This window comes from Theropithecus gelada, chromosome 14, assembly GCF_003255815.1.
Source record: "Theropithecus gelada isolate Dixy chromosome 14, Tgel_1.0, whole genome shotgun sequence".
In the NCBI taxonomy this organism is placed as follows: domain Eukaryota; kingdom Metazoa; phylum Chordata; class Mammalia; order Primates; family Cercopithecidae; genus Theropithecus; species Theropithecus gelada.
Window position 1 is genome coordinate 12749776 of NC_037682.1, and position 16540 is coordinate 12766315.

Genomic DNA, 16540 nt, shown 5'->3' on the forward strand with positions numbered 1-16540 from the left:
AGTCACCTCCCCTCCCTCCCTGCCTCCACTCTCCCCACTCTATCCTGCAACTGTTGACAGTGCTGAAGTTTGCTTTCTTTCCTGCAGGGCCAGTTTCTTACACTTTTTTCTTCTCTCTCTTTGTCTCTGTCTCTCTCTCTCTCTCTCTTTCTCTCTCTCTCTCTCTCTCTCTCTCTCTCCTTCCCCCCTGCCCCTGCCCACGGGGCCTCCTCGTTTCACCCTGGCCGGTGGGCTGCCCACCCCGGGCAGGGAAGGCCGGATGGTGGTGCTATCCTTGGTCTTAGGGCTTTCGGAACAGGATGACTTTGCCAATATCCCTGACCTGCAAAACCCAGGAACCCAGCAGAACCAGAACGCTCAGGGGGACAAGAGGTACGAGCACAGGCGAGGGCCTGCGGCGGCGGCGGCAGAGAAGGAGGCGCGGAGAGGCCGCCTGCCTCGACCGGCCCCGGCTGCTGGATGAGGTGGTGGTGCCTTCAGCGGATGCTGGAGCGGGAGGACGAGCCCCCTCCCCAGCCGGTGCCCTCACACACAGCCACCTTGGTGGTGTCCCTGGGGTCTGAGGCCACTTGTGGCCATCCTGGGACCATTCTGGATCAGGCCTGCTCTCCGGCATGCTTGCCCCAGCCCGGAGCAAGCGCAGCCTTTTCTGCCCCATCTTCCTGCTTGGCTCCTCTCTGCTGCCCTCCATCTTTCATCTCTGTCCCCACCCCAACCGGAAATCCCTGTTTCTCTGGTGGTTGGTGGGCGGGGGGGATGTTAGGGAAGGGGCGCCAGCCTGTTCTCCCTCATCCCCACCCCCTCAACCTCCCTCTTGCCTGGAGGTCCTGTTGGGCTGCTTGGCTGATGGAAGAAGAGCCCATGGTGGGAGGGTCTGGGGCATGGGAGAGACCTGGTGACCAGAAATAACCAGAAGGTTCTCCCCTGAGCCGGGGCACCAGGAGAGAGCTGGGGAAGGCCCGGAGCAGTGAAGGCAGCCGTCCTGAGCAAGGGTGAGGCCTGGCTTTGTTGGGCTCCCTGTCACTGCGGCTGGCCTCGGGACCCTATGGAGACCGGGCATAGCCTGTGTGGCCACAGCACAGGCCAAGCAGAAGCCTGGGCATTTAAACTGCCACAGCCTCAGCTATCAGGAATTCAGGAAAGCATCTCCTCCTGTCCCCGTCTCAGGAGGGGGCGGGGCGCTGCTCACAGGCAAGGGGTAGGGTGGGAGGTCCCAGGATTCAGGCAACATCCCACAGCTGGGCCAGTGGATGCCTGACCTTAGGTTGGGTTGACCACACCTGTGGTTTCCAGGATGAATTAGCCTTTGGGAATCATGGGAGGAGGGCTTCTCACCTTGATCGGGTCTGCTTCCCATCAGACCAAAGGCCTGCAAGACAGCGTGTGGCCTGGCAGCCAAGACATCTGCCTTCCAGCTCTGGTTCTGCCAGAGCCTCATTCTGCAGCCTTGGGCAAGTCACAGCCCCTCTCTGGGTTCTCTGCTCACTTATCTGTCCAGTGAAGGATTGGACAGGGTAACCTCTAAGGAATGGCCCCTCAGGCTCAGATATGCTAAGCTTTTCATGAGGGAAACGGGCCTTTGGGCTGGGGCATGTGTCCTGTGAGCTGGGCAGGGACTGTTTGGACAGGCCATCCTGAGGCTCTTGAGAGGCCCCAGGGGCCAGAAGGGACTGTCCCAGGCTGCTGCCCTGGGCTTGTGGGCTAGGGAGGGTGGATAGACTGAGAGGCAAGATGGCTGGCTTGCCTGTCCCTCTGGTGGTTCCTGGAGACCATCCCTCCCAGTTTCTTCCCATCCTGAGTCCACAGTTGCATGGTCTGTGGTGGGCAAGGCTGGAAGTCCCCAGAGAGTGGGGCCAGGTCTTTCACTGAGTGGCACAAATGGTGTCAGGCCCTGAGCCCATGTTCAGGGGTACCAGAGGAGTGGAGCCTGCCACCCCTGACCCACCTAGGCACTACTACAGGAGCTGTGACTTCCTGAGCCAGGGTCTCAAAGCTAGGCTGCAGGGCAGTCAGAGGGCCACTGGGAGGGCCAGGAGCCAGGGGCGAGAAGACATAGGGGGTGGCTGGAGTCCTCTGAACGCCCACTAAGAAGCTGAGACTGGTGCTGGGAAAGGTGTGAAGCGTGAGGGAGCAGAAGCAGGCTGGAAACAAGATTTCACATCACCCATGTGTTAATGAACCGGCTCCATTGTCACCCACAGTCTATTTTTACCTCCTTGCCACTTAGGTCTCACTCCATATTTAACACACCCATCCCTTCTGATCATCACATCAGCTTGTCCCCTGCCTTCCTGGGAAAGGTGGGTGTGGGGGTGGAGGCCGTGCGCCCTCGCCACCACCCAGCCTGACTTTCCAAGTGGACCGTGCCATTCCAGCCTCGTCATGCCCACCTATCCTGGAAATTCATTCCTCATGGACACTGGGGTGCTTCTCGGCTGGTGGGCTGCCACAGGGGTCCAGAATCCAATGCTTCCTTCCCAGCAGACTCTCCCCTTCCCAAAGCTTGGCATCAGCACCACCCACTGGGCACCGGGCAGCTTAGGGCCCCACCCCTCTGAGCTCCTGGACCCTCAGACTTGGGAGTGGTGGCCTTGGGGTGGCTGTCCCTCCCTCTTCAGCCTTTCCTTCTAGACCCAGGGTCTGCCCTTCTGACCCCAGCCCCACCTTTCCCTCCCCAGCTGACCCCTTGACCAGATGTCTCTGGAGGAAGGGGTAGTGGCCCTTGGCTGTCACTGGGGAGGACACTCAGCCCCCTGTGAGGCTGTGAACAGCAGGCTCATGGGAGACAGCGCCCCGGGAGGAGGAGTGGCCATTCCAGGTTCCAAGCAGCGTGGGAGTGTGTCCAACAAGCAGCAGGAGATGGGAGGGCCAGTCACTGCCTCTGTCCCCACGATTCTTGGTGTCCCTGAAGTCCCCCCTCCGGGATCCTTCAGCTCCTGGGCCTCAGCACCACACTTCAGACTGCACTCCCGGGAGGGAGGGAGGCCCTGGCTCCACGCCCTGCTGTGCCCATTCCACCCTCAGCCACTCTGCTCGTGTCCACCCCCTCATGCTGTCTGCCATCGTTTCACCACTGCTCCTTGGGATCCAAATGGTTTCCACCGCGGCCCACCCCCACCCCGAGTGGGGGACAGGGCAAGGCGGGGACCAGGCCACCCCCATTGCTCTCCCTACTCTGAAGCCACCATGTTCTGTCACGGTGTGTGTCCCCCGCCTCCTCTCTGCCTCTCCTGTTGGCCGCACGCTCCTCCCTGTCCCCTCGTCCACCCGGCAGCCTTCACACGTCTCTGACTAACTTTCTTGGCCTCTCTCTCCCTCTGTCTCCTTTCTCCCATCTGCTCCTCACAGGGCTGCCCTCGGCCGGCGATGGGCCCCTCGGCCTCTCCCTCTGCCTCTCTCTGTGCCTCTCACCTCTGTCTCTGTCCTGTAACCTCCGACAGCTTCAGTGGCGCTGACCATCTCTCCCAGGCTGCTTGGCAGCTGTGCCGACGCTGCGGCGTGGCCAAATAACTCTAACGTTCTCATACCTTCAGCAGCCAATCTCGCACTCTCCCTGCTCTCCCACTCTGTTTCTAACCTGACTTTACCTCTCCAGCTGTTTCGGGCTCCTTTCCTTCCCCCTGCCTGCCCGTGTGAGCACGTGTCCTCTCCTGTGCGTGTGTGTGTGGTGCGTGCGTGTCCACATGTCCATGCGTGCCATGGCCCTCTGGGAGGGGCGCCCGCGTGTCGCTGGGTGGAGTGGGCGTTTCCGTGTTGTAGAGGCAGGGCCAGGTTTTCACAGCAGGTGTATCGTGCTTCTGATAATCAGGATGTTGGGCCCTGAAACCACTCCCTGCCCTTTCTGTTTCAGTTTGTCCCCCTTCACGTGCACTCGTGGCATGCCTGGGTCTCCCCAACGCGTCTCCTCTCGGGATCCCTGTGTGCCATCGCTGTATGTGTGTCATCACTGCTGCTGTGGTTGGCCTGCCTGCCTGTGGCCCCTGCCATCCTCTCCCTGCCCCTCTGGATGTCTGTGAGGCTCGTGTGCATGTGTGTGCCTGTGTGTGCACATGTGTGTGTGCATGCATGTGTGTGTGTATGCGCATGTGTGTGTGCATGCGTGTGTGTGTGCACACACGCACCCTGCTTTGGGACCCTGATATCTCCCCTCCAGGGCCTGGCATATTCTGTGCATGTCTGTCTGTGCCTGTCGTGGTCGCCTATGTACTGGAGGCTGGTCTCTACCCGAGGGCCATGGCTCATGTCCACCCTCAGCCTGTGGCTCCCAGTTTGTGGCTGTGTGTTCTCAAAGCTGTTCTATTTTAGCCTGTCCTGAGCCTCATGCTACTGGTCCCCTGTCTCTTCCTCCCTGCCTTCCTCCACCTCTCTTCCTCCTCATGGGACATGCCAGCCTGGTCCCTGGGCAGGCTTTTAGTGCCCCTTCCTGATCCCCAGCTGAACGGAGCCTGGGCTCACCACCCAGCCACTGGGTCAAAGAGCCCAGCATCCTGGGAACGTCATGGAGTCAGGTGCAGACAGGGCTTCTTGGTGGTGCCTGTCTTTCTGTGACCCTGGGTGAGAGCCTTACCAAATGCACAGTCTTCAGCAAGTGGGAGAAGGATGGGAACTGGGGAACAAGGGGGTGTAGACTCACCCTATCCAATATGGGGCCATTAGACCTAAATGAGCTTACATTCAACAAAATTAAAATTTCAGCTCTCAGCCACACTGGCCACATTGCAAATGCTCAAATGCACACATGCGGCAAGCGGCTGTTCCACTGGACAGCACAAATACAGAATACTCTGTCACTGTGGAGAGTTGTCCTGACCTCACCTGGTCAGTCTCATGTCTAGAGGGTGGGAAGAGGATTCTTGATGAGCCCAAGCAAACACAGGTGGGGCATCTGGGAGACAGACCTTCTGGGTGTGTTTGCAGAGGGTAATGACGCAGAGAGGCACCTGGACACACCACGCCACGGCGGAGCCTCCCCCTTCCAGGCTGGGGGTGGATGGGATAGAACAAGCCTCTGGGGAGTGGGGGTGGTGGCCAGCTCACAGACCAACTATGCAAGCCAATGACTGGAGGGTGGGGGGTTTCTGGGGAACAGGAAGAATGGGGACACTTCCCCCAAATATCCCCTATAGGAGTAGTTAAGCCACAGTCGCCTGGGGCAGGGGCTGCAAGGAGAATGGGCCCCAGGCATGGGTCTCCAGGGAAAACCAGGTGTCCATGTGGACAGGAGTACCGCTCCTGCTGGCCCGCTGGGGATGGCAGCTGCTGGGGTCTTCAGAGAAGGTCCTGCCACCCCTCAGGCCAGGGTGCCCAACCCAGCTCACTTCCCAGCCCAATCTCATTTGGACTCCCCTGCCCCCAGGTTGCCTGCAGGAGGGAAGGCGGTGAACACAGCCCCGGTGCCAGGCCAGACACCCCACGATGAGTCCGACCGCCGGACCGAGCCACGCTCCTCTGTCTCAGACCTCGTCAACTCCCTCACCAGCGAGATGCTCATGGTGAGAATGAGGGAGCCTGTGCTGCTCCGAGGAACTGGGCTGGGAGGCCAGGGGCAGGAAGAAGAGGGACGTGTGTGGGAACCAGCAACGGCATGGGAGTGGCCAGGCAGGGGAACCGGGTCAGAAGCAGCCTGGAGAGCCAGGCCTAGCATGGTGGCCACTCGGCGCTTCGTGACTGAGTGTGCAAGGCCAGGGTTTGCTTCCCAGCTCTTTCATCAAAATATCTTCTCCATGTCTCAGTTTCTTCCTTTGACAAGTGAAAATAAGAATTCCCATCCTGCTTTGATCCCTTTGTGGATTGAGAAGGCACCAAAGAAAACCCACTCATGCAAGATACTTGCAGGATCCTAGAGGGAAAGGCTGGTGGGCAAAGGACTCAGGACAGAAGGTGTCCCCGCCCGAGAGTGATGTCCCCTTAAGTGGAGGTCTGGGGTGGAAGGCCTAGCCTGCGACCTCCCCCATTCCCATGGCTAGAGGCCCCTGAGAACAGGAGAGCAGGAATCCACTGGTCCCGGCTCCTCTGAGGGACAGCTGTGATGGGGTGCTGCTGTCCACACCCGTGCCCCACCAGAGGCCTCCAACCCTGTGGGATCCTAGTTCTAGGTTGCTTGGCCCAGACAGAGGTTGTGGTTCCCACGGTGCCCCCACGGGGGCAGCAGTGAGTCACAGCCACTTGCCCCACCTGTACTTTTCCAAAGAGGTCCTGGAGGGAGAAAACTAGGGAGATTGACAGACAGAGATCAGTTAAAGGTCGGAAGTCCCAGGAAGGCTTGAAGAGGGGACGAAGTTGGGAATCCAGCCCCTGCTCTGTTCCTACTGGACTTGACCTGGGACGCTTCATCTCCTTGGATTGAACCCCTCACTTCTCTAGAGAGAAGGAAGTAGGCTTGGGAGCTCCCAACCCCTCCCCCACTGCCCTGGCACTAGAGCCCCCACCCTTCTGCCATGTAGAGTTCCAGCCAGCTCTAACCATCCATCCCCACTGCCCCTTCTAGCCTGGCGTTTCTCAAATTGCTACGTGTGCAGGAATCACCCAGGAACCTTGTTAAAATGCAGATTCCTGGTCAGTGGGCCTTTGGTGGGGCCTAAGAGTCTGCTTTTTTCCTTATTTTTTATTTTTTTGAGACAGAATCTCATCTATCCCCTAGGCTGGAGTTCAGTGGCACAATCTCAACTCACTGCAACATCTGCCTCCCGAGCTCAAGCGATTCTCCTCCCTCAGCCTCCCGAGTAGCTGGGATTACAGTAGTGCACCACCACGCCGGCTAATTTTTCTATTTTTAGTAGAGATGGGGTTTCACCATGTTGGCCAGGCCGATCTCAAACTCTTAGCCTCAAATGATCCACCTGCCTTGGCCTCCCAAAGTGCTGTGATTGCAGACATGAGCCACCGCGCCCGGCCTATCCTGTGGTTTTCTTGAATCCACATTAGAGCATCAGATTTTCCACATCCTAGGTCTGGTCGCCTTGGGCCTCCCCACCTCTCTCCTTCTCCCCGCCCGCCAGGCCTCTGTGTGTCTGGCCCTCCACTGCCCTCCTTCCATCTTCCCCCACCCAGGCAGACTGACCCTGGCTGTCCTCTCCTCTGGATGGGCCATTACCACAGCCCACCCTGCCTCCCTGCACAGCCCCTTAATTGGTTACAGCTTCCCGGTAGCCAGGTTCCCAGAAGGGACGGCCCCTTCACAGCCAGCTTGCCTGCCCCTTGCTGCCCCCAGGGAGGGGCCAACAGCTGCAGCCTGCAGAAGGAAGCGCAGGCCCCATCTCCCTCTCCTGTGCTGGGAAGATGCTCAGAGGTGGGAGGGCAGAGTCTGATGGCACAGCTCTGTGCCAGTGCTAGGCCGTTGACGTTAACAGCCATGATAAGCAGGGCAGAATCAGCCCACTGTGACCTCAGCCTGTCCCAGTCTCTGGACCCTGGGCTGTGGAATGTGGGGGTCGAGAGACAAGAGTTAAGCACCCAGAGCTGGCCAGAGAAGGGGCTGAGGGGCAGAGGTGTCTGAGAAGAGGCGAGGCCACACGTGCTTCTGGGCACCTGCTGCCCTGGTACAGGGGTGGCTTGCTGCTTTTCGAGGCTGACTTCTGCAAGGGCTCGGGAAGCACCTTCCCTGACTGTGATGGGGTGGCCAACCTGGTTGCCAAAGAGATGGCTCTGCCCCAGCTGAGTAATTAGGGCTCAGGGCTGTGGCTTAAGAAGGCTGGGAGTGGGCACAGAGCTGCCACCCCTTTCCGAGGTGAAACCCACCTAGCCAGCCCAGGCCTTCCCAAGACCACACCGTTTGGGAGCCAAGAGCCAAGGGACCAGAGGGACCTCAGGTGGGGTGGGGGCCACCTGGGCTCCGGTCATCAGCAACTCCACCCCAACTTTAGAAGCAAGGGGGTGGGCGAGTGGTCTTTGCTGGCACTGTCTACACATGCTATGCCCCAGGTGCTCGGTCCCTCTGCCAGTGGGTCAGGTCATGGGGCAGAACTCTAGAAGGGACCCCTTCTAGCTCTCCCAGGACCCCTCAAAGTAGGTCTCATGGTCCCTACTCTGCAGATGTAAAAACAGGGTCAAAGCTTGCGTGTGGGGCTGGCATAAGCAGAGAAAAGAGCGTGGGGGAAAAGGAGACTGTGGACAGGGAAACCACATTCTCCATGGGCCTGCAGTGGGGCTTGAGGGGTTATCTGGATCGGCCAAGGGGTGGGGGCTGGAGGGAACATCTTCTGCTGTAAGGCAGCGCGGTGCCCCCAACTAGGCAGGACCGGGGTAAAGCCCCAGACTCTAGATCTGAGTGCAAGAGCAAGGCGCAGGTGGAAGGGACTCAGGATTCCTGGCCGCTCAACTGGGTTGCGTTCCCACTGGCCATTCAATCACAGGCGACTTGAGGCAAGTGACCCAACCTCTCTGTGCTGGCAGCCACAGTTGGAACACCGGGAAAGTGTTCCAGCGGGAGTGCCTGCCTCGTTGGGATGTTGTAAGAGGTCAGTGAGGACAAGGCACAGGTTACAGGCGGCCAGCCAGTTCGTGGTAGTTACTGTTGTGAGTGTGAGGCTGGATGCATGGCTCATGCCTGTAATCCCAGCACTTTGGGAAGCCAAGGCGGGCAGATCACTCGTAGCCAGGAGTTAGAGACTAGCCTGACCAACATGGTGAAACCCTGCCTCTACTAAAAGGACAAAAATTAGCCAGGCGTAGTGGTGTGCGCCTGTGGTCCCAGCTACTCAGGAGGCTGAGGCACGAAAATCGCTTGACCTTGGGAGGTGGAGGTGGCAGTGAGCCGGGATTGCACCACTGCACTCCAGCCTTGGCAACAGAGCGAGACCTTGTCTCAAAAAAACAAAAACAAAAAACTCTCACGAGTGTGATTCCGACGGTTTTCACCTGGCACGGTGAGTCCGCAGGTCTTTGCCAGCTTGAGGGGAAACCTCAGTGTTGTGCTGGGGTGTGGGCCTGCTTCAGTGGAAAGAGCAGGATTTTGAGTCAGAGAGGATTCATACTGCTGTGCAGTCTTGGCCATGTGACTTAACCTCTCTGAACCAGTCTCCTCAGTGAGGGTGGTGCCACCTGCCTCGCCTGGCTATTATCAGGATTCAGTAAGGAGACGGCGATGGGAGAGTCGCTGGTCATGGCAAGAGCGCACTGGATACATTATTATTATCTGTATTATTTAGTCTTTCAGAGCCTAGGACTGCCTCTCGAGGATGAAGGAGAGGGCACAGAGCAGGTTTCTACGGGGGAAGCGGGGGAGAGAACGGATGCCTGCAGTTTTTCTTACTGTGGTACCCAGGGTCCTGCTCCTGTCTCTCATCCAGTCATCGTGGGAGACTTTCGAGCCAGGGGTACCTGAGCCATGCAGCCCCCTAACTGGGTCTGCTGTGATCAGTGGTCTGGGGCTGCACTCAGGCGGCTGGAGGGTGGGCAGGGTTCCAAAACCTCCTAGGTACTACCAGTGTGCTCACAGGTTTAGACACGTGGCTGGGAGACCCTCCTCCCGGCTGCTTCCTGTGGTTGGATGTCAGGATGGGATGAGATGCCCACCCTGCCTCTGTGTGACTGTCCGTTCCTGGGTCAGCCCAAGCGCCCTCCCTCCCAGCACTCCTCAGCCCCTATGGACAGTACAGTCATCTGAGGCGCCTTTTACCCAGCACTGATGCCCAGGCCCACACCAGCCCCATCCAGTCAAAGTGCTTGGGGACAGGGCCTGGGGGGTCTGCAATTTTCTTGTCCCTGGTGATTTTACCTAACACAAACAGACATCGCTCCTGAAAACTTACCTCTCTCATCTTGTAAATCACATCATTCTCCGCACCCTAGAGAGTCACTTTGCAAAGAATTGTTGCGGTACACTCTTTTTGATGTGAGCAGCCTCCCTCATCTGCTGTGTAGCCCAGGTTTGTGTCAGTGCATCCCACGGTTGGCCCTACCGTGCCACGAGAGGGCAGGGAGGTCTGGGGGGCTCGGGAACGCCAGCACGCACCAGGGCAGCTACAACCAGGAAGGTGAGGCAGCGGAACTGGAGCTTGGGGCCGGCGGCAGACCCAGGGCTGCGAGGAGAGCCTGGGAGGTGGGTGTCGTGCATACGGCTTTGAGGTTCAGGAGACAGAGCTGTCTAGGCTCTGCCATCCCCCCTTCCCCTCCCCTCCTGGGAGACCCCGGTCAAGGCACCTGCCCTCTGAGCCTGAGCAGTGTCCATGGGATGTGGCTGGGCCACCACCTTTGGCCTCTTACCCGTGCTGGCCAGCGGTGGGGACATGGGGGAAGCAGGATCCTCCCCAACCCTGCCGGCCTCTCCCCCACCCCCAGCTCTCCCCAGGCTCCGAGGAGGATGAGGCCCACGAGGGCTGCAGCCGAGAGAACCTGGGCCGGATCCAGTTCAGCGTCGGCTACAACTTCCAGGAGTCCACGCTCACCGTGAAGATCATGAAGGCCCAAGAGCTGCCGGCCAAGGACTTCAGCGGCACCAGTGACCCCTTCGTCAAGATCTACCTGCTGCCTGACAAGAAGCACAAGCTGGAGACCAAGGTGAAGCGGAAGAACCTGAACCCCCACTGGAACGAGACCTTCCTCTTTGAAGGTGAGGCTAGTGCCACCCTTCCCCCGCCATGATCACCTCTTGCCGTCCACCATCCCCCTACCCAACCACACATGTGGTCACATGGACAGATGCATATGGGCACACACCTGCAGGCCCACAAATGCACAAACACATGCAATCAGATACACTTATGTGCACACCTGCATGCGTGCACAGGCACAGATCCATACACATGCGCTCACAAACGCCCACACAGGCAATGACTTGGCCCAGTTAACCTGATGCATTTTGTGTCTAGTTGGGATCAGGTCACAGGAGCCAAGTGGAGCCAGCATCACAGCCAGAGGCCGAGGAGGGAAGCTGGGCCACCGCCTGGTGTTTCAGTCCAGACACAGAGCTCATCCTGAGGAGGGCAGGGAGGGAGGGAGGCACCCACAGGACCCAGAGCTGGAGCACCCTGGAGCCACCAGAGCATAGTGGTTCAGTGCACAGGCTGTGGCCTAGGCTGTCTGGGTTTGAATCTCAGCTCTTGCCACTTACTCGCTGCGTGACCTTGGGCAAGTTCCTGAGCCTCCCTATGATTTGGTTTCCTCATCTACAAAATAGAGATAATAATAGTGAGGGTTCAACAAATAAGTGAATTGTAAAAGCACTTAGAACAGTGCCTGACACCCAGCAAATGCTTGATACCAGGTTGTTAAACACACGCCATCTGTTGCCGTTCTCTGCCCCCCTCCCTCGCATGGGACAGGAACAACAGCTCTGAACCATGCCTGGAGGCCGCGGAGACAAATGTCCTTTCTCTCTCCTGCAAGCCCCCTCTGAAGGCCGGTCTTTATCTCTTATCTCTGAGGATTCAAGGTAACCAGGAAGCTGGGCATGCGATTAAGCAGTGATTTCTATCCCAGGGCCTTTGGGTGCTAGGACCCCGCTTAGAGAAGCTGTAACCCTTTGCCAATGGCTCCCCATTCATCCAGGGGGAGTAGATCCCTACTCCAGCTGCCCCAAGCCCTAGCCTTCCAGAATCTTCACCGTGTATCCCAGGGACCTTTCCCCACCTGCCGTCCCACCCACTTAGCACCCCACCTCTTCTGCAAGGTGACAGCCAGGTCACCCACTAAATGGCACTGAGGGTGAGCAGTGAGTGTCCGTGTGCTTCTGGATGCCCTCCTTTGCAGGCACCACGAGGGCCAGGTTAGAGATGGCTCAACCAGCGAGAGGTTCAGCTGTCTGGAGGTATAGGTAGCCAGCTGGCAGGGCGAAGGTTTTCAGCAGAACTCCAATCCTCCAGTCTCTTCCACGAGCACGTGCCCAGCAACAACCACGAGCTGGGCACTCTTCTAGGTTTCGGGGGTGTAGAAAAGAATGAGGCACCGTTATGGCCCTCAAGGCATTTCTGGCCTAATGGAGACACAGATGTGTAGATAAGCCAGCCACATGCAGCATGACAGGAGCTGCAGGAAGCCAGTATGAGCTCCCTTTGATGGTGGTGAAGAAAATTTCCCAGAAGAGGGACTATTCAAAATGGGTTCTGATGGATGAGTAGGAATTTGCCAGCTAGGAGCCTGCCTCCTCTGGTGTTGATGAGAGCTGACTGGGGTGCAGCGACTTCTTGGAGCTTCCAATATTCCCAGAACACTTGTCCTCGTGCATTTTACCTGAATTGATGCCTGGGCAAGGTCCATAGGGAACTCTGAAATAAGCAGGACACAGCTTCCCACAATATGAGGAAAAGGACCCTGAACAAATTCAGAGCGTCTCCTTTTCCCACTCACCTGCTCCTGTCGGAGCTCCTCGGTGCTTCCAGAGTCTCTGGGGGAAGGTGCTGGAATCCTCCGGGGCTCCTCCTTCCCTTCATCTTCTGCACCAGCCAGGCTTAGGTTCCAGGCGTCCTCCGTCCTGCTCACACCCGGGTTCAGAATCTCCTCACCTCAGACCTCTGGGCTGGCCTGTGCCCCCTGCACCTCCTGGGCCAGCCCCACCTCTGACTAAGCCTCCCAAGAGCTCATGACTCCTGGCTTCAGACCTTCACCTGGCCCCCTCTTCCCTTCTCCATCCCATGCAAGCCCCGTCTGCTCCTCTCCCTCTGACCTTAGCTGCCACTTCACCTCAGCACAGTCCTGCTGCTCCATCAGGCCATTTCATTGGCATTGATTCATCTGTTCAATTATGCATTCACTTAACAAATATGTATCGAGTGCCTACTATGTGCCAGAAACGGTGTTAGACACCGAGATCCAGTGGTTGGTAACAGAGAGGCCTTTCTGGGAATCCTTGCCTTCCGGGAAAGCCAGACAAAAATCAGGGAAAGAGACAGAGAAATCTATTACTGTGTGTGATATGTTTCGCGGAAGAAAAGGTGCTAGAGCGTATAACGGGATCCAACACTGTCTGGGGTGCCAGGAAGGAATACTGAGACTTGAAGGATGAGAGTAGCCAGAAGGGGGGCGCATGGTGGGGCCAGTGTGCGCCCGGCCCCGAGGCGGGAGGAGTAGGGTGTTGAAGGGCCAGGAAGGAGGCCGATGTGGCTGGAGCCCAGTCATTGAGTGAAGAGCGGTCACAAGCCAAGCAGGGAGAGGACAGCCGGGCCAAATTGTGGAAGGACTTGAAGCCAAGGTAGGGTGCCCGGCTTTTATTCTAAGTGCACTGGGAACCATTGAAAGGCTTTAAGCAGGAGCACATCATGATGGCATTTCTATTTTTAAAAGATCTCTCTGGCTGCCGCATTGAGAATGGACGGTAGGAGAAAGCGTGGATGCGGGGAGGGCGGTTTGGAGAGGCTTGCAGCTGCCTAGGCAAGAGGTGCCGGCGGCTTGGACGAGGGAGGTGGCAGTAGAGAAGGGGACGCTGTGGGAAGAAGGACGGAAGCACAGGTGGGAGGAGGGGTGCCGAGTCACAGGACACTTGTCACCTCCTGCTTCTATGCCTTTGCCTTTTCCCTCCCACTGATGCTTCCCCATGTCCCTCTGCCCTGAGTCCTCCTGGGGCCTGCGTACTGGCAGCTGTGGCCACCTAGGCAGAGCCACTTGCCCAGACCTGCCTCGGGACGATTGGCAGCGGCTGCTCAGCCACTGAGATGGACACAAGGTGCATGGGTGAATGGATGATCGCAGTTCTACTCTTTACTAACTGGGACTCTGGGCAAGTACTTTAAGCCATCTGAGCCTCATCTGTAAGATGGACGAGATGCCATTCACCTTGGAGAATTGTTGAGGGAATCCCATGAGACGGTGACAGTTCTTGCTAGCACTTCAGTAAGGTCTAATTGCAATCCAGTGTGCCTGCTGGCCCGGTGGGGTGGCAGCGGGAGGGCACAGGGCCTGCCTCCTCTTCCCAGGGCCTTCCTTGCCTCCCGGGCCCCATGTGGCCCCTCTGTGCCCCTCTTCACTCGCACCCATCTATACCCCCAGGTTTTCCCTATGAGAAGGTGGTGCAGAGGATCCTCTACCTCCAAGTGCTGGACTACGACCGCTTCAGCCGCAACGACCCCATCGGGGAGGTGTCCATCCCCCTTAACAAGGTGGACCTGACCCAGATGCAGACCTTCTGGAAGGATCTGAAGCCATGCAGCGATGGGAGTGTAAGGCCCCATGGGTGGGCCTTAACTGGACAGGCAGCAGGGCAGGGCTGGGAGATCTGGTCCCAGACCCTCGTCAACCTTAGAAAGGCCAGGAGGGCTGTGGGAGAGGGTGCAGATGGGCAGGCCTGATGGAGCTCAGTCCTCACTAGTAGTCAGAGCACTGGTGCTTGGCACTTGGGGGGGACTCACCCGATCTGTAAGAAGGAACCTAGGGCTGTGTTCAGGGAACAGAGAGGAGATGGTGGATCTGGGAGGGGCAGTACACACACCTGCCAGAGGAGGGGAGACAGAGTGAGACAGAGGTGACAGACAGGGGCATGGGTAAGCGCCAAGGTCAGGGTAGAGGGGGCCTGGGGGCAGCTGGACCAATCAGAGAGCTCTGCTAGCCTAGTTCCCCACACCCTTCCTGTTGTGCCTCCCAGGGGAGCCGAGGGGAGCTGCTCTTGTCTCTCTGCTACAACCCCTCTGCCAACTCCATCATCGTGAACATCATCAAAGCCCGGAACCTCAAAGCCATGGACATCGGGGGCACATCAGGTGCGGGGCTCCTCCAGCAGAGGACGGGCGGGCCGGGGATGTGCTGGTGACACAAGGGTTACACTGGATGTGGAGAGCAGGGCCTGCAGCAGTGCTCACCCCAACCCGCCACACCCCCACCTCCAGTCCTCACTCCTTACCCTAGAGGCCTTGGGGGCCCCCTTTGGAGCACCCTCATCTTGGACTCTGTTCAAGAGTCAAGATGTCAGCATCATCCTGGACTCTGTTCTTCCCAGAATCAGGAAGAAAGGGAACATTGTGGGAAGACCTGGGTTCTATCCCCAGCTCTGATGCTACTTGTCTGAGATTTTGGACAAGACCTGGCCTCTCTGGGGCTCAGTTTCCTCGTTGGTAGTAACAGGAGGGCCCAGGTGATTGCTAAGGTCCATCTGCTGATTCTCCCAGGTCCCTCTTGTTCTTGCCTGGGTCTCTCCTTGCCTCTGGGGAAAGCACACGGCCCTCCTGCCTCAGCTTCCATTCCTGGAAGGGGAAAGGGATTCTAGGAAGTCCCTCCCCCACGGTCCCTCTAACCCTTCCCCACTCCCTCCCCCAGACCCCTACGTGAAGGTGTGGCTGATGTACAAGGACAAGCGGGTGGAGAAGAAGAAGACGGTGACGATGAAGAGGAACCTGAACCCCATCTTCAATGAGTCCTTCGCCTTCGATATCCCCACGGAGAAGCTGAGGGAGACGACCATCATTATCACCGTCATGGACAAGGACAGGCTCAGCCGCAATGACGTCATCGGCAAGGTAGGGGCGAGGCAGGTGGTGTGGTGCACGCAGCTGGTACCAGCGAGGCTCCGTTCCTTAAAAGAAGCAGTGGGGGTAGTGGGCACAGGCTGGACACCAGGAGAGACTGGGATCAGCCTCCTCCCCTCTCAGGCCTCTGTTTCTTCATCTGAAAATAAGGGTGTGAGATGACCCCCTCGCAAGGATTCCTCTCTAAGCGTCCTCCTATGGGTAGGTCAGCTTAGGACAGACCACCAGCGGGCAGGGAAAGAAGTAGTGCAAGAGAGGAATGGCCTGGATCTCAAAAGAAAGGTTTTCTGGACAGGATGATGACATTGGGGCAGTATTTCCCGGGGTCCTGTCTACACAGGGTGAGCTGCGTGGGGCAGCGCTGGGAGCTGCGATCAGACTCCGAAGACCTCGTTTCAGTTCCCATCCCATCTTCAGATAAACCGTATAACCTTGGGCCAGTGGCTTGGCCCCTCCAAGCTTTAGTGTTCTCATCTGTAAAATGGAGCAACTAGTACTGTCCCTGTAGAACTTTACAGGGTGGTGTAAGAATTGCTTGAGGCATGTGGATGTTCTTCTCATAGAAAGTTGGCCGGGCACAGTGGCTCACGCCTGTAATCCCAGTACTTTGGGAGGCCGAGGCGGGTGGATCACCTGAGGTCGGGAGTTCGAGCCCAGCCTGACCAACATGGTGAAACCCCATCTCTACTAGAAATACAAAAATTAGCTGGGCGTGGTGGCGGGTGCCTGTAATCCCAGCTACTCAGGAGGCTGTGATAGGAGAATCCCTTGAACTGCAGAGGTTACAGTGAGCCAAGATTGCAAGACTGTACTCTAGCCTGGGCAACAGAGCAAAACTCTGCCTGGAAAAAAAAAACAAAAGTGATCTCTTCATATCACATAACCAAAAAATTCATACCTGACCTTGAGTTTTCCCAGGATGGGATTCTGTGACATAAGCCCTTCCATGTTTCTACCTTAAAATGTCTCTTTCTGTGTTTATTTATGGTTTAGTGTTGAGAGAATGGGCTTGAGAGTCAGATAGCCTTGGTCCAAATCCTAGCCTTACTTTTTAAGGCTGTAACCTCTCTGAGCCTCATTTTCTCCTCTCAAAACGAGAGTAGGACGGTCCTACCCTCACAATGCGCTGGGAGGATTAAGTAAGATCGCAC

General features: G+C 57.6%; 1 protein-coding gene across 3 annotated transcripts in view; it reads left to right on the forward strand.

Moving 5' to 3' along the window:
* Window positions 1-16540, forward strand: part of SYT7 (synaptotagmin 7) — a 66006-nt gene that overhangs the window by 42941 nt on the left and 6525 nt on the right. For all 3 annotated transcript variants that reach the window (XM_025358129.1, XM_025358130.1, XM_025358131.1), the window contains 5 exons: window positions 5357-5492; window positions 10279-10549; window positions 13921-14090; window positions 14513-14627; window positions 15181-15380. In XM_025358129.1, coding sequence (XP_025213914.1) covers window positions 5357-5492; window positions 10279-10549; window positions 13921-14090; window positions 14513-14627; window positions 15181-15380 — 892 coding nt within the window. The remainder of the gene's footprint in view (window positions 1-5356; window positions 5493-10278; window positions 10550-13920; window positions 14091-14512; window positions 14628-15180; window positions 15381-16540) is intronic.